The sequence below is a fragment of the Enhydra lutris genome, unplaced genomic scaffold (assembly GCF_002288905.1).
Source record: "Enhydra lutris kenyoni isolate GAN:26980312 unplaced genomic scaffold, ASM228890v2 scaffoldscaffold80, whole genome shotgun sequence".
Classification (NCBI taxonomy): domain Eukaryota; kingdom Metazoa; phylum Chordata; class Mammalia; order Carnivora; family Mustelidae; genus Enhydra; species Enhydra lutris.
In genome coordinates, this window is record NW_019154164.1 from 3,568,954 (window position 1) to 3,590,078 (window position 21,125).

The following is a 21,125-nucleotide window of genomic DNA, read 5'->3' on the forward strand; positions in this document are numbered from 1 at the left end:
TTACCTAAAGATAGCAGAATGTGATTATGATCACTAGGAAAAAACCAACTACTAGACATGGATAGCTAAGTAAGTTCTCATGGGCCTGAGAGAATCCAGAGCAGAAGAAATTTGGAGATTATTTTATCTGAACTCACTTTCCCTGAAAATGCATATTATAGTACATCCCTGAAGAAAAAGCTTTTATAATTTCCAAATGCTCTAGACATACATGAGCATCTCATTTGTAAACTTAACAGGGCTCTATGGGTTTAACAGTTAGAATCTAAGGGATAGCTCCACAACAATACAAACTTCCCTAAAATATTAACGGAAACAAACGTAGTGCATTCAAAATGCTTATTTCCCCTGTTTACGAAGCTACAGTCTGCTTCAAGACGTTTCAGAAGAGCACATGAATATACAAAGTAAGGCATGACTTCTCTACAGATCAAAGGGCTGGGTGGGGGACTTAGGTGCAGTGAGGTGCAAAATTCAAGGGGCCACCAAAATAATGCCTCCAAAAAATCCACTATTAGTAAAATATCAAAATTCTAAATGAAGACAGGATCCAAGCCTGTACCTGCATGATCCAAAGAGTTCCTCACTCAACTCACCCTAAGCCTGGCCCACAGACCCTGTCTTTATTTAAAATTTTGATCCTTTATTTACCATGGATTTTTTGGGGGGGATTACTCTTGGTTTTTAAAAAATTAGATTAGGGGCACCTGGTTAAGCATCCAACTCTTTTTAAGATTTTATTTGAGAAAGAGAGAGAGAGCTTGCACACACATGCAGGGGGAGGAGCAGAGGGAGATGCAGACTCCCTGCTTAGCAGGGAGCCCACTATGGGGCTCAGTGCCAGGACTTCAGGATCATGACTTGAGCCAAAGGCAGACAGTGGACAGAGCCACCCAGGCAACCCAAGCATCCAACTCTTGATATCCCTCAGGTGATCTCAGGGTTGTGAGATCGAGCCCCGCATCAGGCTCTGTGGTGGGCATGGAGACTGCTCAAAATTTTCTTTCTCCTTCTCCCTCTGTCCTCCTACTCCCTGACCTGGCTCCTATGTATATACATGTTCTAAGAAAAATAAAGTACATTAAAGTTTTATTTACCTTGATTACTGTGGTTTTTTGGCACTCTCTTAAATTTTCACTAGTCTTGGCCCTGAGAAAAGCCTTGGGAACAGTTACCAAAGCTCAGTTAATAGTATTTAATGCCTATGAGGAGATTCATATTAAAGGCAATCATCACATCTAATCACCTGGCAGGTAAGTGACTTCATAATGGAGGATGGGTTGGGGCTGCCAGAGAGACACATGAATAACACAATGGGAAACATGAGCTGTTTCATCTAGAGGAGTGAAAGGAATGTTAAAGACCGATTAAATAGCAGCCATGACCTAGTAGAGTTACAGCTGAGGTTGATAAGTGACTCAAAGAACAAGAAGTAAAATACATTTTTAGAAGTATCTACACAGAACACAACCTGGCATTTAAATGGTAAGCTTTCAAGGACTGCATAAATGAGGTACTCCAATGCTTGATTCACCTGTCATTTCATCTTATGCTCAGTAGTCTCCAAAGCAGACATCTAATACTTTTCCTTGCAATTAGCACAAAGTAGTAAAACCAGGGTCTACAATAACATTTTCAGTGCAAACTTTCTATGCTCATTAATGAACATATATTGAATGTTTTTATTCCAGGAACTATGCTAAGCACTTAATTTTTAAATTATAAGTGAATCAGATACAGAAAGCAAATCACAACAAATTGTTTTAAGGTGGACACTATCCAGGCCAAGAAATAAAACTCTGCCAGTCACTACAGAAAACATCTTTGTGTCCTATCCCAATCACAACCCTCCCTCCCACCATAATATAACCATTATCCTGACTTTCACAGTAATCACTCGTTTGTGGTTTTAAGAGTTTTGTCCTCCAAATGTGCATCCCTAGGTAGCTTTTAAAAGTTGACGTCTTGAATCTCTTTTACTATTGGTCTTTTCTCCATCTCTGTCATTTCCTTTCAGTTTTTCTTTTGAAAAATCTGGGCCTTTTGACCTACTGATTTTCCCACAGTCTTTAATTTTCCTGATTATATAGTCACAGTGTTTCAATATGTTCTTCTGTTATTTCTTGCAAATAGACAGCTAGATCCAGGAGACTGGATCAGACTCAGGATTGATTTAACACATCTATAGATAATGTTTCTGCAATCTTCACAGCTAACTGCTATTTAATACCTATTCAGTAAGGACTGCAAAATAATTATCTTCACTGATTAGATAGAACACTAATATACAGAAACTTCCCTTCATCTATTTGGTTACCCAGTGGTACAGTTCATATAGGTAGGCAGGACAAAGGCTTTATTCTTTCACTTTATTTTCCAGTTAGGAAAATGAACTGGCTTATTTCTCCTAAGGTGACCAATTTTTAAAATATCATTAAGAACTTTTAAATCCAATATATTTGATATGTTCCAGTCTGCTGTAATTATCATTATTGAGACTCAAACTGCTCTATCTTTGGCCAATGGGTACCTCTTCAAGATGGCTCCTGAGTTCTTTTGACATGGCCCCAGGAGTCTAATAGCTTCTTCGCTCTCTGGTATGAGAAAATGATATAGGCTCATTGAACATTTCCTGCCCAGACCTGGAATCAGCAGCCATTTCTCCACAAAGCTGCTTGGTTTTTAAGTGAGAAATGTATTTCAAGACCACAAAATGAGTGCTAAGAATATTCATTGTTTCTAGGTCTTTTCAGTGGACAGAGCTGGGAAACATACACATATATTTAAAGATAAAACACCGGAAGTTATATTGATACTTCCAATTCAAATTTGAGACCATAAAAGCTTTTCTTTAGCCTTATTATATCCATATTACCTTTCTTCCATAGTTAGACTCCTGGTTTGCAAGGGCACAAGGAGATAAAATTAGAATATCCCATACTCATTTGTTTTAGGCGACATTACACAGTCTCAGAATAACAATCTGATTATCTAGATAAAAGAATCTCATGTAATTACTGAAAGGAATAAATAAATGCTTGGCACATGGTCTCTCAACTCTATTTCAAAGAACAGCCATACAATATCTACATTGTCCAAACATAAGGTCATTGCTATTATACAGTGTATTCTCCACCTCTTAACCCTCATTGTCTTAACTCTTAAGGTAATTATATATTTAAAACTTACCATTAGGTCTTATGTTGATGCCTTTGTTTTGGTAATCTAAAAATCAACTCATTCTCTGGTACACTGATGTCCATCTAATACAACTTTCCGTGATAGTAGAAATATTCGGTATTTGTGCTGTCCAAGACACTAGCCACTGGCCACATGTGGCTTTAAGCACCTGGCATGTGGCTGGTGCAAGTGAGCAACTGAAGATTTTATTTAACTTTAATTAATTAAAACTTAAATTGTCACATGTGGCTAGTGATTACTTTGCTTGACAGCACAGTTTTAGTAGATTCTTCAGGAAGGGCTCAGGCAAGTAATATTCTCTGAATTCTTACTGCCTTTTAGGCTTGGAAATCAGTTTTGGTTGGATATAAAATCTTTGTTTTACACATTCCGTATTTTAAATGTTATTCCATTTTCTTCTAGCATGAAGCACTGTTGTCAAAGTTTGATGATTATCATTTTATTTGTTTTATACTCCATACGTTCTTTTATCTAGATAATCAAAGGACCTTCTTTTTCTTTAAAGTCTGATCATTTTACTAGAATTATCTTGGTGTTGGCTGTTCTGGGTCAATATTCTCAGGTATTCAGAATGTTGTTTCAGTATATAGTTTTATTTTAAAGTTTTTTAATTCCAGGAAAAGTTTTCTGAATTATAGTTTTCAATATTTGTTTTTCCTTACTTTGGTTTTCTTCTTCAGAGACTTCTATGACTGTTTGATCTCCTTTGCCTAACTTTAACAAGTCACTTTTGAAACTTTATCTTCCTTTTTTTCATTTTAGATTCCCCTCCTTCTTACATCTTTCTTTTAAAGCATTATCTGTTGTATATACTTGGTCACGTTCTTTATAGTTTAGTCTTCGTACCTGAAATCACTTTCTGCCATTTTTAATGCTTTTCTGAGTTCTGTCACTTCATTTGAGTTTTTCTAATTCTGAGTCGTTATTCTTTTTAAGATTTTTAATTCCAATTATTCTTTAATGTTTTATATTATTTATATCTTTAGCTCATTCTGAAATAGTTATTAGTTTGTTTCACTGGCATATTTCTGACATGCTTTTATGGTCTTTAGGGATATTATTCTTTTTTTGTTCTTAAAATATCTTTGTATAGGGTTTCATCTTAGTGCTTTTCCTTTGTTACGTGAAATTATTTTTCATGAACTTTAGAATGAGGTAGATACAGGGTAGTTTTGTTTTTGTGTAGCATTCAAAAACATGGCTGCTTTCTTGGATTCCATAGCTCTATTCTCCTCTGCTTTGGTCTGGACATATCCTTTTCCCAATTCCAGTCGATTCTGATTCCACTCCCAGCAGTTTCTCCCCAGTGAGGAGTACTATCCTAACAGGGAGCCCTGGCAGGTCACTTTTGAGGGTTCTTAGGGGCCGGATTGCTCCAAGCCCTTCAAGTCCCTTTACCATGTCCCCAAACACTCATCTAGTACTGGTGAGGTCAAATCCCTTCCCAATCTTAGCTGTTCCTTCCAAACTGGCCGCCCCACTTTCCAGTGAATTCTTATTAGCTTTTGGGGTTCTTCTGTTCTCAGGTCCTTCAGACAACCTCCCCGATGCTTCTGTCTTCTTGCTCCCACACAGACCCTGATAGCATGCGGGTCTTGTGACTGGTGATTTGTCCCTCCCTGCTTAAGTTTTGGAGTTTGTGGGGATACCTTGTCACCTAGTTCATTGTAAATGCTGTCCATAGGTTTTGGATTTGCTATTTCCATTTTTATTTGAGGACTCAGATTAAATAGCTATGCTGTTGTTGTCACCAGCTTTCCAGAATTCTGAGAATTCTAAATTATGTTAATTCACTGGAATTTCATGACCACTTCATAAATCGGTACTCCAGTACCCCCAAGCTCATAAGTGAGAAAGGTTCAGTAACTTGTCCAAAATTACAGAGGTAGTGAGTTGTAAAACCAAAATTCTAACCTAAGTTTCTTAAATTCTAGAGCCTATATTCTTTCTTACAACATTCATGGGAAAATGATGTATATGGCAATGTATTTTACAGCAAACTTTTCAGGAATTACTTCTGTGAAGCGTGAAACACCTCAACTTTAATTCCTGTATAATAAACTTAGCTCACAGTTTAACTAGTAAAGTCCTCTAAATTTTCAGTAGGGTAGCAAAACAATAGCTACAAAATCATCTCAAAGCCAAATTTGCAAGAAAAAAATTAGAAACCCTGGCTCTCAAATCTCATGGATTCCTCAAATACAGAACATACTTCATTAAGTAGGTTAAACAAATTTAATACTAGAAATTAAAGTAATCCTATCTAATCACTAGAACTGTTGCATGTGCATGTTCATGAACAGGAGTTTTCCCAAACTAAGCAACCACTAATAACCTACCTGGCCTGCCTTGTATAGGTGGAGATACAAATAAAGGCTGTATAACATTCTGTGAGGAAACTGAAGTGGTACTACTAGTTTGATTAGCTGCTGCACAGTTAGGTAAAACTGAAGCTGGAACATTACTGGCACAGGAAGCTGCAATTGCTGAAGAATTTACCATCACCTGTAAGTGTAGAAGAAAAATTTAGAAAAGTTTAGTGATTTCTCAAACACTGTTTCTTATCTGAACCTAAGTTTCAAGATACAGTATTTAGATAACTATAACACTGAGAAATCAATCTTTATGTAAAACCTGTACAAGGTTATTTCCTTCAAAGACTACAATTAACTTCAAGATCTTAATTTTTAAATGTATTTTTGTGAAAAAGTAATACATTAATATGATTCAAAGATCAAGTATAAAATTGTATACAATGAAATGTTTCCTTCCAACCTGTATCTTCCCTCTGCCTAGTTTCCCTCCCCTCTCCCCAAACAGGTAACCTCTGAATTTCCTACATATTATCCAAAGATTTGTATGTTTGTTTTTACATGTGTATACATTTCCCCACACTAACACACACTTTTTTTTTAACAGAAAAGATGCTTTGCTTTTTTATGTGTAAACTTCACGGGACTGCAATTTGTTTTTCTGATGAGGCCACAGCACCCAATACAGCACTGGGCACAGAGAGATGTTCACTACATAGTAACAGACACTTGAACATGCTGTTCTCAATGCAATCTCCATTTTCTTACCACCCACTGCTGTGTGGCTGCTACCCATTCTAGTCCTCAGAAACTGCATTCAGTCACCAGTGGTCTTCATGGCAACAATTCCCAATACTCTCTTGCTAGTGCTTATGGTGCTTGACCTCTTGGTAACAACTGACACTTGACTACCCCTTGAAACATGCTCTTCCTGGGGTTCCCACAGTAATACATTCTCCTACTTTTCCTCTCTCCTTAACTATTCCTTCTCTAACCCTTTGCTAAAATTTGGTGATCTACAGGCTCTGTTCTGGATGCCCTTCTCAATCTCTTCCTTTCTCCAGGATTATCTTATTCACTTCCATGGTTTCAGCAACCTTTCTGACACTAGCTCCCTATTCTTTACATTTCAGTTTCAATAAATGAAAGAGACTTGACCAGTAATTTTATTAATTCACCCGTTACATAAGAGGTTCAGAACAGAAGGACTCTCAGTAATCAAACACCAGCACATAGAACAGTGTCTGGAAAACAGTAGATAATCAATTTGTTGAATTTTACTAATCACTGTGCCAGGCACCACAAAGCACAATAATACTTAAATATGATGAAGGACAAGGAGAACAGAAAGAAAAAAAGTCAGTTCCCCCCATTTGATTGCTTGGTAACACTATTAAGATTACCTTCTGGGGGTAGTTGTATGAGGTAACTGTGTCCTGAGGAGACATAGAACATGGTCTTCTGTCCTGAAGAGACTTTAATGAATACAGAAGTATAGTTAAATAAGGGTAAATCAAGAAACATGCTTTGTTTCAACATCTTCTAAAATTAAGTGAAAAGTGATCTGTCCTGAAAGTACTCAGATTTAGAAGCAACTACTGAGATAATGTTCCAAAAGCTATCACCCCAGTGCCTGATTTAGGTGACTATGCTATTTCCCATCCACAGAGAACCTGATCATATCCAATTCTAGTCCAATGTAGATACTAAAATGTAGTGGAAGATCTAATTTGAACACTTTTTCAGTGGCCTTTCTTGCCTTAAAAGCTTCAAAATCAGTAGGACCAACAACAGTTTTACTAAACAAAAGCATTCCATCTAAAAATGTAGCTTGGGACAAGGGTGAATATCTGGTTATTCAGCTATATCCTATCTAAGCAGGATGGAGTATAATCTGAACACTATGCCCTTCTGGCTCAAGGTCTTTGTGAAAGGAAGAATGATTTTTAAAGGCGCAGTTATAGGGCATCTCAACCCCCTCAGTGGGTTGAGCCTCTGCCTTCGGCTCGGGTCGTGATCTTGGGGTCCTGGGATCGAGCCCCACGTTGGGCTCTCTGCTCAGCGGGGAGCCTGCTTCCCCTCCCCCTCTCTGCCTACTTGTGATCTCTCTCTTTCTCTCTGTCAAATAAATAATTTTTTTTAAAAAATTAAAGAAAAAACTTATTTAAAGGCTCAGTTATTCTTGACAAATTGTCATGACAACAAAAACAAAAACCTAGCAGCAGAAATTGGTTTAACAATAAGAGCACAGAGGGAATCAAGGGAAGTGATCACAGAAAACAAGAGGAATCATATGGATGATGAACCCAACTTACCATGGATTGCATTTTTCTAAAGTCAGTTTTCAAGTACAACCAAAGCCCCTGCTAAAAAGTAAACTTTGGCTTTGATTCAGAGGGCCCAATGTGAATGCTGAACAATTCTACAGAAAGATTTAGTTGAGAGTTGGGCATAGAAATAAACAGCAATAAATATTTGCAGGGTTTTTTTAGGAGGCTCTGTGCCTAGACATTAAGTCCTGCATGGTCCTCTCCCCACAGCATGCTGTGAAAAAAAATTACTTAGAAACTTGCTATAGTGGGCGCCTGGGTGGCTCAGTGGGTTAAGCCTCTGCCTTCGGCTCAGGTCATGATCTCAGGGTCCTGGGATCGAGTCCCGCGTCGGGCTCTCTGCTAGGCAGGGAGCCTGCTTCCTCCTTTCTCTCTCTCTCTGCCTGCTTCTCTGCCTACTTGTGATCTCTCTCTGTCAAATGAATAAATAAATTCTTTAAAAAAAAAAAAAAGAAACTTGCTATAGATTTGGTGCCTAGGGAGTGGGGAGTGGAGCACATCCTGAAGAGACTGGAAGCCAGTGGGGATGTATGATAAAGTTAAGTTCAAAACAAAAAGGAATATGTGACAAATGAAATTAAAGGGATAGAAAGAAATTAAGTATCAAAAAAAGAAAGAAGGAATTAAATATCTACTCTTGTCATCCTTAATGGTGAGATTTTTACTTGTTTTTTCCACTGGGTGGCTATTTCAAGAAATGGCATAAGAAGCATACGACATGAGAATAGTAATGGCACAGTGAGAAGAAAAACTATTCTTCTGGAAGGGGTTAGGAAAGGGAAGGAGAAATAAGGAGAAGAGAGTAATGTATCATAGTTTTCTTCATTCCTAAGATGTACTGCCCAAACAGTGAAAATGAAAATTTAGTATGTAAGATTAAGATTAACCACAGAGAACAGAGGATTGTTATTCAAGCTTTTACAAATATTCCAGTTCTCCTGGGTACATGGTAAGTTGTTCTTCCTGGCCCCAACTAAAGTTAGGTGTGGCCATGTGACTTACTTGGTCAGTATGAGCAGAAATATTAAAAGCCAGTATTCAATCACCTTATCTCTGGTCCTGAAAAGTGACTGAAAGTATACATGTCCATCGGCCTGGATGCCCCGAGTAACTATGATGAATACAAACCTGCTACCAACCTACATCAGACACAGAACATGAGCAAGAACAACTGTCCTGTGTTAAGCAGCTAAGATTGGGGGGACGGGTGTTACTGCAGCATAACAGCTTGACTGAAACAGTAATTTGGTAATTAGAAGTGGGATGCTACTCTAACAAAAACCTAACTTGAAAAGGAGATAATGACTTGTGTTTCTTAGGGGAGGTTTGGAAAACAATGTTAATTTTGTGTTTTGATTACTGTTGGCAGAGTTTAGCAACATTTTTTAAGACAAGAAGTGTATAGAAAAGGAGTTTGTAGGCAAGAACGAAAGGGAATAGAGAATCCTTGAATACAGGGACTTACAAGGTTGAAGACACAGCTGCTTCAACCAAAGCTGTAAAATACAAAATGGGTAAGTACTTTGAACAATGAAGAGCAGTTAAAACTTGGCTTTGAAGCAAAAACCAAGTTGTTAAAATCTGATTGCATGAAGATATTTCAAATGCAACACCCACTGAATCCTTCCAATTGGACAAAATGGCTCATGGAAAAGCCTCCACCAGAAGTATGGCTCCTCCATCCGTGATAAGCTCAAGGTACTTGCAATCAAATAGAGACACAGGGATAAGAAAGTGAATTATAGCAAATCTAAGTAGTTTATCTATAAAGAAAGAATTGTCAGTATGGCTATTGGCATATGAAACTAAGAGGAATCATACAGAGAAGCAGAATAAATTAATCACGCAGCCAAAGAAACTATGAGCAGAACTAAAACCATCCAACTGAGATAAAATGACCCCTGGGCTCCCAATTTTCTCCAAGTAAGAAGCAGGCTGAGAGAGCTGCTCGGCTGCCAAGAAGGATTTTTCCCCAATGCCTGCTTCAAATATGACCAAGGAAAGAAGGGCCTTGCAGCAACCAACAGCCCCAGAAAACAATGAATCAGAGAGCCCCTCCAGAGAACAATCCCCATGCCTAGGCTGGGGGCCTCCACAGTGGCTGTCCATGATGTCAGGATTGCTATGGCCATTAACTTTTTCTCCCATTCCCCCACCCCCTTCTGAACGGGAATTTTTACTGCCATTTTTCAGACCCTGCTCCATGATTATAAACTGGGTATCTAGTGGTTAAATAACTCTGTGTCTTTGGTTTTAGTCAGCCACATCTGGACCCAATGCACAGAGTACTACACATTTCCCAGAAACCTTGGCCTTTAAGTTTAATTACACTGAATAAGATTTTTGGATTGCCTCCCTTGAGGTGGAAGCAAGTATTTTGCTTGTGGGAGGGAGTCTGAGTTCAATGTCGTGGTCCTTAGTGCTGTTAAAATATTTCCAACTTTTTGACTTTCAGGCAATAGAAGTTAGATACTTCAGTGGAACATACTCTGGCTAATGAAAAAGAAAGTGACAGGTGTTATCTCCAGGTGGAAGCTCTAAGAGCCAGGGCGCCATTCACTACCTTTTGGTTCCTCCCTTGGCAACCATGAATGGAGCTTCTATCAGCCTGAGTCCCTGAGCAGAGCCCTCCTGTAGACCTCCACTGGACACAAAGCATAACCAAGAAACAAACTTTTGTTATATGAAGCAATGACTTATGGCCCATTCTTACCAAAAATCATAATAAAATCCTCTTAAAAATCATCGCTGCCAATGTCTGAATTTCCTCTTCTATCGACACATTGAGAGTATCATTAAATAGATTAATTTCCGGGTCTTAATTTCTTCATCTACAAAATGGGAATGAAGCCCTAACTACCTCATTAGATTATTCTAATTTAAATACATTTATATATATATCACTCTTAGAACAGTGCCCTAGTACACAGTAGGAGATATAAGTGCTTGCCATTTTTATTAAATACCTACCAAGTTTGCTGTAGATTCAGTTGTGCTATAAACACCTGAAGTTTCATAGTCTGGTTCTAGAGAATATAGCCAAAGTGAAGTAAAAAATGAGCATTATTTTATAATTTAAAATTGTATAAACAATGATGAATGTCAGATTATATCTAGATCTCACTGACCTGAAGGATAAATATATTCTTCATGATATCTCCCTATAAAAAAAAGACAGAAGAAGTGTTTATGTAGGGCTTTTTAGCTCAGCAGAGCCAGATGGCCAGCACTTGCTTTTTCTCAAGTTTTATGGATATATATTAAGAACTAAAATGTATACGTCCTTGAAACAAGTGATCTGAACTTTCATACTAGTGATTAACAGATATTGAAGCCAGATACTGACTGTAAACAGGACAAATTTCTCCTCTGAAAATTCCCTCAGCTCTTAAGAGTTCAGGCAGAAGTGAAAAACCAGCTGTATCCAATTTTTCCAGTCAAGCAGTAGAGTATGGTGATTAAGTTCACAGGTTCTGGAGTTAGGGATGTCTACATTTGAATCCTGATTAATTTACACCACTTTAAGTGGGTTATTTATCTTTGTGCCTCAATTTCTGCCCTATAAATTAGGGATAATAATACTAAGATCATGGCGGGGGAGGGGGTGAAAAGAACATAGTATGGTGCTTGATATATAGTAAATGGTGTCTATAAAGTAATTGAATATAACCCATATTATGCTTAGGTGGACATTAAAGGGGTATATCATGCCTCATCCATTTCTCAGCCTGTTTTAAGTAAATAACATATTTTAAAATTGGTTTGTTCTCAGGAGAGCTCAGTGGTCTAAAGTATTTTTATCTAATACTACTATACCATTGAAATGTAGAGAAAGTTAATCATCAACTGGACGCTTTCCACCAAATAAACCCCACAGGTCAAAACTGGATTTGATTCTTACACATGTCACTTATCAAACACATACATGCAACCACTCCAGACAGCAGGATTTAAGGTGAGAACAAAGATTTGGTTACTTTGAATACGGCACTACAGGTGAGCAGTGCATCTGAAGGTACCCACCAAGCTAAAGGGAAAAGACAAAAGGGTCATGCTGAGTAAAAGAGCAGAGAATACACATCCTTGAGCACATGCATGGGGACGAAGTCTTCACAGATCTTTCTTGTGCTGGATGTTTTATCCTCAGTAAATTCCTAGAAATACCTATTTTCTTCTACATATGTAGAAAGAAAAAACATCACAAGAAAATAAAGAACCTGATTGTTACATCAAGCCAGTGAGACTGCCTCATACCTCCTTAATCGACCCAATTCCTCCAGAATCGCTTCAGTAGAATTGTCTGTCACTCATACATCATTTTACAGTAAAATGGTAAAAATAAGCACACCCCATGGTGAGGGGCAGTATAGCAATTGTTAAGGACATACACACAGGCAAACCAAATTCAAAATTGATCTCTGCCAATCACAAAGGACCATATATTGCATGATTCCACTTAAATGAAATGTCTAAAATAGGCAAATCCATTAAGATAGAAAACAGACTTGTGGTTGCCTAGGGCTGGGGGGAGGGATGGAGTGGCTACTACTGAGTACAGAGTTTCCTTTGGGGGTGATAAAAATGTTCTAAAATTGATTGTGGTGATAGTCATGCAACTCTCTGACTATATTAAAATCACTGAACAGTACCCTTTTTAAACAGGTGAATTATACCATTATGTGGATTATATCTAAACAAAGCTGTTACAAAAAAGTTAAATCTCTGCCACTTACCAAAGGGTATGACTTCGACCCTGTCATTTGCCCTTTGAACCTCAATTTCCTCATATATGAACAAGGATTCCTCATATATAATTTCCTCATATATAAACAAGGACTCCTTAGAGGGATGCAGAATATTAAATTATAATATAGTTATTTAGTCCAGTGGATGACCAATCAGATAAAATAAAGAGTAACGTCCTAAGTCAGGTAGACTTCTTTGGACAACAAAATTATTTTATAGCAGTCTCATAAAATAGCAGCTAGTCACGGAAAAGTCCAAAGTAGTTCCATAAACAAACGGTCCTCACCATAACAATAATAAGGAATAGGTATTTTCCATACTAAAATCTCAACAAATCAAAACTCACTAGAAGACCTATGCAGAGAGCAGGAAGTAAGCTGTGACAATGTGGTGGCCTATAGAAATAGAAGTCTGGGGACGCCTGGGTGGCTCAGTTGGTTAAGCAGCTGCCTTCGGCTCAGGTCATGATCCCAGCGTCCTGGGATCGAGTCCCACATTGGGCTCCTTGCTTATCAAGGAGCCTGCTTCTCCCTCTGCCTCTGCCTGCCATTCTGTCTGCCTGTGCTTGCTCTCTCTCCCTCTCTCTCTCTCTGACAAATAAATAAATAAAATCTTAAAAAAAAAAAAGAAATAGAAGTCTGTCCTTCTGAGAAACTTCAAACATCTTGAAGAAATATCTTCAAACACCTAGCAAGCTCTGAAACGAGAACTGATAACTCATTCAAAATGAGCTACCAGAACACTATGAGACACCCTCAAACCAAAACTTTAAATCCTACTTCATAGCCCTGATGTACTAATCCCACAAGAATCATCTTTTAAAGAAACATTTAACTGTAACTGACTCACCACTGTCAGTCTGGCCACTGCCCTCCTCTGAATTCAAAGTCTGTTTGCCCGAGCTATGTCCTCGCCTTGCAACACAGTATCTCGAAGCAGCAGGAACCATTGTAGTGGGCCCTCCATGATTCTGTACCAAACACACACACATATACATGCAGTTCAGGAAAAAAAAGCTATAAATATATCTTAATGTACTTTAGAATCAAAAAATGTGAGAAAATGATGAACAGAAAATATTAGTCCATACTATGTAAGGCAAGATTATTGGTCCACCTCTACCCCTTTTCTCTAGAATTAGCTTTAAAAAAGTTTTCCTCTTCCATCGTTAAAAGCTCCTAAGATAAAAATTCATGTCTTCCAGAAGTGCTTGATTTGGTGGTTTGTCAAAAAGCTAAAATTTATTCACACTGCCTTTACTTTAAAGAAAAAGAGAAAGCGAACAGCTTTTGAATAGAATTTTACCTACTTACAGGTAAAGGTGGATAAGCAGTTTCATCCCCTTCTTCAACTTCATAAAAGGTAATGGTTTCTTCCAAGCCCCTGGGCATCTGTCCACTCTCTGGGGCAAAGCTATACTGGCACTCCTTATTCATACAATGCATCTGGCGGTGACTACGTCGGAAGGAACTTAAGTATCAAGTAGTTCAGAGAAAAGGGGAAAATGATAAAATTTGGTGGTAACTTATTTCTAATTTCTAAGTAACAGTTCAAACATCTCAATGTTAACACTTTTTTTTTTTAAAGATGTTATTTATTTGACATAGAGATCACAAGTAGGCAGAGAGGCAGGCAGACAGAGAGGGGGAAGCAGGCTCCCTGAGCAGAGAGCCTGATGCAGGGCTTGATCCCAAGACCCTGAGATCATGACCTGAGCCGAAGGCAGAGGCTTAACCCACTGAGCCACCCAGGTGCCCCAATGCTGACACCTTTAAAAAACTTAATCCATGTATTTGTTGTTCAGTAGTAAAGCCAAATTCACCCATTTTCTGATTTTCAACATTTAAAATTCACTTACCGAGATCTGTAAGAGAAGTTATCATAGCTCTGGCAACATCTTTTACCTGGGCCAGGGTAAAAACCAACTTTAGGGCCCTCCATGTTATGCCTGTTTATAAAGCGAGATGAATCCCTAAGAATGAAGGGAAAGGAAAACAAAACTCTTTATTCACTAGTGCTTAAGTCATCAATCCTTACACTTAAATAGAATTAACACACCTTTGTAAAAATGTCCTAATAGAAAGAGCTATGCTCTCCTCACTACTGGCATTAGGCCGATCCATTATTTATGGATACAGAACCATATACATGGCACACAACTTGATAGCCCTAGCATGTCTGCATGTCTTCAACCATTCCATATTTCCTTAGACAGTGAGAATACAAATCTCCCAATAAATTCATTTGACAAAAATTTAAGTATACATTAGTTCCATACTCTATGCAGACATTACAAAAGGGAGCTAACCTGCTAAGATATTTCTAAATTGTACTGTAATTCTCTCTAGGAACTATTCACAGAGATGTACATTATCTTGAAAGTCAGTTAAGCCTTACCTAGGCATCCCACATCCCCGACCTTGTCTCTGAGATGCATGCTGAGGATGAAAATGTTCATTAGACATAATACTGCCAGCTGTCTGTGGGTAGTGCATTGGAGGGTCATGCCCATAATGCATACTGTGCTGAAGCCTGGGTGGGAGGAGGGTGTCTCCCCTGCTGTAAGCCATAGTCATATAAACTTCTTTTCCTCTAACTTTTTTGAACATCTTCTTCCGCTGTTTCATGTCCATCTCTGACACAGCTTCCAGAGAAACAAAGAAGTAGCCAAATAAGCTTCATAACCAAAGCAAAAGATTCAGTCCTCCCTTCCCCCAAATGCCCAGATCTTTTTTTTTTAAAGAGAACAAACCAAATAAATACAGGGAGGGAATTTCTGTATTCTTTAAGGATGTACTACTAGATCTTCCATTTGGAAGGGCAAAACCAGCAGGTAATTTCCATATCAATGGACATCTCAGCACTATCTTTAATACAGGGGACTCTGATCATCAAAACATAGTCATTTAGTCACCTACATTACTTATTTTCCAAGAAATTATGCCTAATGATGTCACTGGCTGCTTCTGTGAGGTGTATTCCTAGTTCTTTGAGAAATCTTTTCGCTTGCAGTTTTAGAGTCTAAAATCTACCCCCCTCACCTTAAGGCACCTTTGGCAATGTCTAGAGACATTTCTAGTTGTTGCAACTGAGGGAAGGATGCTACCGGCAATTAGTGAATAGAGGCCAGGGATGCTAATCAACCTACAATGCACAAAATGCACAGGACAGCTCCCCACAACAAAGTTACTATCCATCCCAAAATGTCAGTAATGCCTAAGTTGAGAAACTGAGAACAAGATTTATCTATGTTGTCTTTTTTTTTCTTTTTAAAGATATAATGTAAGTACAAGAAGAAGGATATAATAAAAACCTTCAGCATACAAACCCATTTCTGGGACATAGCCCCCGGAAATTTTCTGGTAACCTCTTCCTTTCCGACTGGGCATAGCATTCCAGGCAGGAACAGGTGTGACTTGAGTAACTGGTTTTAAGTTAGCCAGCGGAACCATGTGCCTTTAAGTTAAAGATACCACCATAAAGCCACTGCAACACAGACTTAATTCTCACTGGATATACATACCCTCACCCATCCCGCTTCATTTTCAAGTGTATTCTACTTAAACTTGTTGACACTAGCTATTCAAGAAAACCTAAGAGTAGTTTTAACAATTTCAAAGCCACTTGTAGCACATACCATGTTCCAGAGGAAATACTGTGACAGACTAGTCTACAAGTATTTATCGCCTTTCCTTAGAAGAGGATTATATTTTCCCATCCCATTGACTTCAGGCTCAGCTATGTAATGCACTTTGGCCAATGAAACATAAGCAGATGCTTTAAGAACCAGCAAATGGTTAGTCATGTTCATTTCTTCCCTCTGATCATGGAAGACTGTGTCTAGATAAAGCCTTTGTTGGCCTGGGTCTCCCCTTCGTTTATGCACTATGAAATGCTAGAGGAGCAAAAATGAACTTTATTGCTTTAAGCTACTGAGATTTTTTTTGGTTATAAGGGCAGCATAACAAAGTTTAATGGTTCTTCAAGTGGACCAACAGCATCAGTATCACCTCGAAACTTGTCAGAAGTTCAAATTCTTGGGCCCTACCACAGACATACTGAAATCAGAAACTCTGGGGATAGAACTCATCAATCTGTTTTAACAAGCTCTCCAGATAATTCTGGGGGATGTTAAAGTTTGAGAATGACTAGATTAGTTTATCTTGGTATAGGCAGAGGCTCAGTTAGCAAGCTAGCTTTCCAATTAGTATGAACAGTTTTTTTTTTTTAAGATTTTATTTATTTATTTGACAGACAGAGATCACAGGTAGGCAGAGGCAGACAGAGAGAGAGAGAGGGAGAAGCAGGCTCCCTGCTGAGCAGAGAGCCCGATGCGGGGCTCGATCCCAGGACCCTGAGATCATGACCTGAGCTGAAGGCAGAGGCTTAACCCACTGAGCCACCCAGGCGCCCCAGTATGAACAGTTTTATACGAGAATTCTGTTGTATTTAATATCTCTAGTAAGTTGGCTAGGGCCTAGGGATTTGAAAACTTTTCATGTATGGGTGTATTGAGATTTCATACTTCAGCATGTGCTTTTAATTTAAGGTAAGTCATCTTAAGCTGGTACCAGATGTAACTGGATTTCTTACTAGCATCCTGGTAATTTTCAATTTAATACTACAAAAAGGCATCAAGAGCCGAAGATTTTAGTAATTTAACAAACTATCGTATTCTTACTTTTCTGCCAATTCTTCAATGAAGACTGTTACAGAATTATTCTCATTTCCAACTTCCTGAATATGAGCATTGTAGTATCTTCCACCTGATTCCAAGCGAACCTGAAAGAAGGTAGGAGACAGTAAAAATACATCTAATCTTGAATCTATTGGCAGATATGTCTTTTACCAAACAAAAATACAACTTCTCCCCAACTGGAATTCAGTATCTATTTATTAAAGTGGTTGATAATCAACACTGCCACCCAGTCTGATTTAAGAGAGGTGGCACATACTAGAAGATCTTTACATCTTTTTTTTAAAGACCCTTACATCTTCTCACAGAGGTTTGTAATTAAAATTTAAAACAAACATTAAAAATTTTTAGCATTATGTAAATGAGCTTTATTAAACTTATATTAATGACTAAAACCACAACCTTGGAAAACAAATTACTGAGTTTTTAAAAGACAAACTAACCTGACACTTGTCTCCCAGATAGTAATGTTTCCCAGCATACTCCATGTAATCAGACTTTTGAAGTTCTATTAAAAGAAAATGAAGATTCAAGCTCATCCGAACTGGTTCCTTTCCCATTTTACATCATTTAGTTTTCTAATTTACTTTTACCAGTGTTTTTGAAAATGCCACTACTATAATGTAAAATTGGGGGCAGGGGGGTTCCTAAAGGGTCATTCTCTTACACTTGATAAGGACATTTCTGTAGTCAATTTAAGAAGACCTACCCAAAATAGTTTTCTGCTATAAAACAGAGATAGGTGGGAGGCGCCTGGGTGGCTCAGTGGGTTAAAGCCTCTGCCTTCGGCTCAGGTCATGATCCCAGGGTCCTGGGATCGAGCCCCACATCGGGCTTTCTGCTCAGCCGGGAGCCTGCTTCTCCCTCTCTCTCTGCCTGCCTCTCTGCCTACTTGTGATCTCTCTCTCTCTCTCTAATAAATAAATGAAATTTAAAAAAAAACAGAGATAGGTGGAAACTGGGAGGCTATAATCTTAGTTGGTCAAACACCAGTAAAATACAATTTTAAGTAATACACCTCAATTAAAAAGAAAAAAGAAAAAAAAAACATTACACAGCTACTTCAAAGCAACCTGTTATTTTTAACAACTTATTGTGTTCCACAGGGTCTTAACCTCATTATAGATTGTTAGATTGTTAACTATACCTAAGTTCACCAAGGTTCAAGAAGTTGAATATGAAAAATTAAAGGCTACCTTGAAAAGAGAGCTTTAAGGGCTAATTTCATCAACTTCTCTTAGAAGGAGATAACAATTACCTATTTCAAAAGTTGGCAAACTTTCTCTGTAAAGAGCAAGACAGTAAGTATTTCAACCTTTGTGGGCCATATGGACCCTGTCACAACTACTCAACTGTGCCATGTATCTATTTATGGACAGTAAATTTGAATTTCATATAATTTTCATGTGTCACAATACACTGTTCTTCTACATTTTTTTCTGCCATTTAAAAATATAAAACCATTTTTAGCTCACAGGCTCATACAAAAACAGATAGCAGGCTAGATTTAGTCTGTGGGCCATAGTTTGCAGACACCTGACCTATTCATTTATCAATGAGGAGAGTCTTAACATTTTAAATTTAAGATAAGATTATTTGCAGTTACAAGTTTCAGGTACTCTTAAAGTTACCTAAAAGTTATTTCCACACAGTCTTTGCAAAACTGAAAGTCATGGATAAACATCAGATTCTGAAAGATCGCTTCCCACTTCTAAACCTATTTGTTTCCTCTTTTGGATTTAAAATCATGAGGATATATGGGGTGCCTAGGTGGCTCAGTTAAGCAGCTGCCTTTGGCTCAGGTCATGATTTCAGGGTCCTGAGATCCAACCCGGAATATGGCTCCCCTCCCTGCTCAGCAGGGAGCCTGCTTCTCCGTCTCCCTTTATCCCTGCCCCCACCCCGCTCATGTTCTCTCTCTCAAATAAATAAAATCTGTTAAAACAATAAAATAATGTATCAAGTAAGCTAAAAAGTACCAGGCAACTTTTTTTTTTATAATAGTGCATTAAGAACATCTCATCAGAAGCAATATGCAAAATTTTCCCCTGGATCTGTCAGGATTCAAAAGTACACTGTCGGTATTTCATTACCTTTTCTGCTGTCCAACCAAACATCAAATTCTACATTACGATAGATTTCTGGATCCAGGGCTTTGAGCACCTTATAGGGAAAGAGCATCTTTGATGGGCCTTCTGGAGACTAAAACAAAAATAATCATGCTACAAATTCACCATCCTTAGCTTTAGTGTTTCTTCTACGAAAAAAGAAAGTTCTTTTTTGAACTACATACATATGCCTCCTTTTTAATTAAAAAACTAAGTGCCGTTAAGTTTTATCGTGTATCTTAAAAATCAAGAGATTAAAGAAGCAATATGCAAATAATCTAAAAGGTTTTAGATGGAGGAAGGGAAATATTGTCTAAAGCAGCCAGCAACTCACGATACAGCTCATATATATCAGTGCAACACAGACAGATTAAAGATTCATTCAGGCTATTCAATAAATCTCATCTTGATATACAATACAGAGCTGCAAGTGTTTCTATACCTTAAAATCATCTGCAAAAATCTGAAAATTTCCTTTCATTTTGGTCAGAATCTATTACAACTTCCAAAGAAATTACCTTGTTCTTCTGCTTTCCTAGAATTTCACCATGTCCAATACTGTTACTCTTCCCAAATTACCAGCAACTGAGGCATACATAGAAAGTACTGTAATAGTATTTATTTAGCAAGCCTCAACCTAAAGGTCTGCTTGATTTTAGGCCTATAAAGATAGTAAACATTTTTCTTGCTTTTCTAACCAGGATTATTACCTATTTTCTTTGAATAGAATAGGACAAGCATATTCTTTAATGGCAAATAGAAACGTTAGCATCAGAAGACTGATTACAAACTATCTACTGGATTTGTAATTTTACTTGACTTTAACCTGAAAAACAGAAGTTTCTGAAAATTCTAAAGTGTTCAGAGTTTGCTCGCAAATAATCTATACAATTCCATTAAGAATAAAAATTCAGAGAACATTAAGCACCTGTTTTACATTTTCAAATTAAAACTTCCACAAAGGCAAACCTGAACTCCACCCTCACACCATACAACTAGAATGGACCACCTGACCTTAATTTGTTTAAGTTATGATGCTACAAGCCAAGATTATGAAAATTCTTTGCCCTAGAAAATCTCAAACCTTTGCTTCTTCTGTTCCTTGATTGTACCCCTCTGGGATATTTTCAACGTTGCAGCAGGCACCCAGCTCTTCAGTCCTAATTGAAAAGATTTTTAAAAAAGAGCTTTATATAAATGCAGTTTTTAAGTCTAATGACTATACCACCACCTAGTGGTCAAGTAGCTCAGGTCTAAAAATGAGGCAAATACTTTTTTACCCCAACAGTTACATTTATGCTTCCTTTTTCTAAGTATGTGCTACAATATACTTAGCAGATTATCTCCGCTATTTCATACCTCCATCTCTTAAGATGGTCCTTATGATTCTTACCTCCTGGAGTGCACATCAATGTGTGATTCCCCTAACTCAAGTTTGCTTCTAACCAATAGATAGGCTATATGTTATTTTAGAGCCTAATAATGTAGTGCCTGTACTGCTGGCCTCTCTCTTACTGACTGTAAGGAAGCAAACTATCATGTTCGCTAAGCCCATGCGGCAAGGAGCTGAGGGTTAGTGACCTATGGCTGACAGCCACAAAAAAATATAATAATAATAATAAATTCTCAGTTCTATAGCTGCAAAGAACTAAATGCTGCTGCCAAGAACTATGTGAGCAGAAAAATGGATCCTTCTTCAGTCAAAACTCAAAATACGAACTCAATCCTGGCC

General features: G+C 37.9%; 1 protein-coding gene across 1 annotated transcript in view; it reads right to left on the reverse strand.

Moving 5' to 3' along the window:
• The window catches only part of LOC111160985 (ALG13, UDP-N-acetylglucosaminyltransferase subunit), a 67,729-nt gene that overhangs the window by 13,001 nt on the left and 33,603 nt on the right, over positions 1-21,125 (reverse strand). The window contains 13 exon segments of the mRNA XM_022524402.1: positions 5,541-5,706; positions 6,917-6,988; positions 10,814-10,869; positions 10,972-11,004; positions 13,439-13,559; positions 13,903-14,059; positions 14,448-14,561; positions 14,987-15,233; positions 15,918-16,045; positions 17,271-17,371; positions 17,729-17,793; positions 19,379-19,487; positions 20,478-20,553. Of these exon segments, the coding sequence (XP_022380110.1) occupies positions 5,541-5,706; positions 6,917-6,988; positions 10,814-10,869; positions 10,972-11,004; positions 13,439-13,559; positions 13,903-14,059; positions 14,448-14,561; positions 14,987-15,233; positions 15,918-16,045; positions 17,271-17,371; positions 17,729-17,793; positions 19,379-19,487; positions 20,478-20,553 (1,445 nt within the window).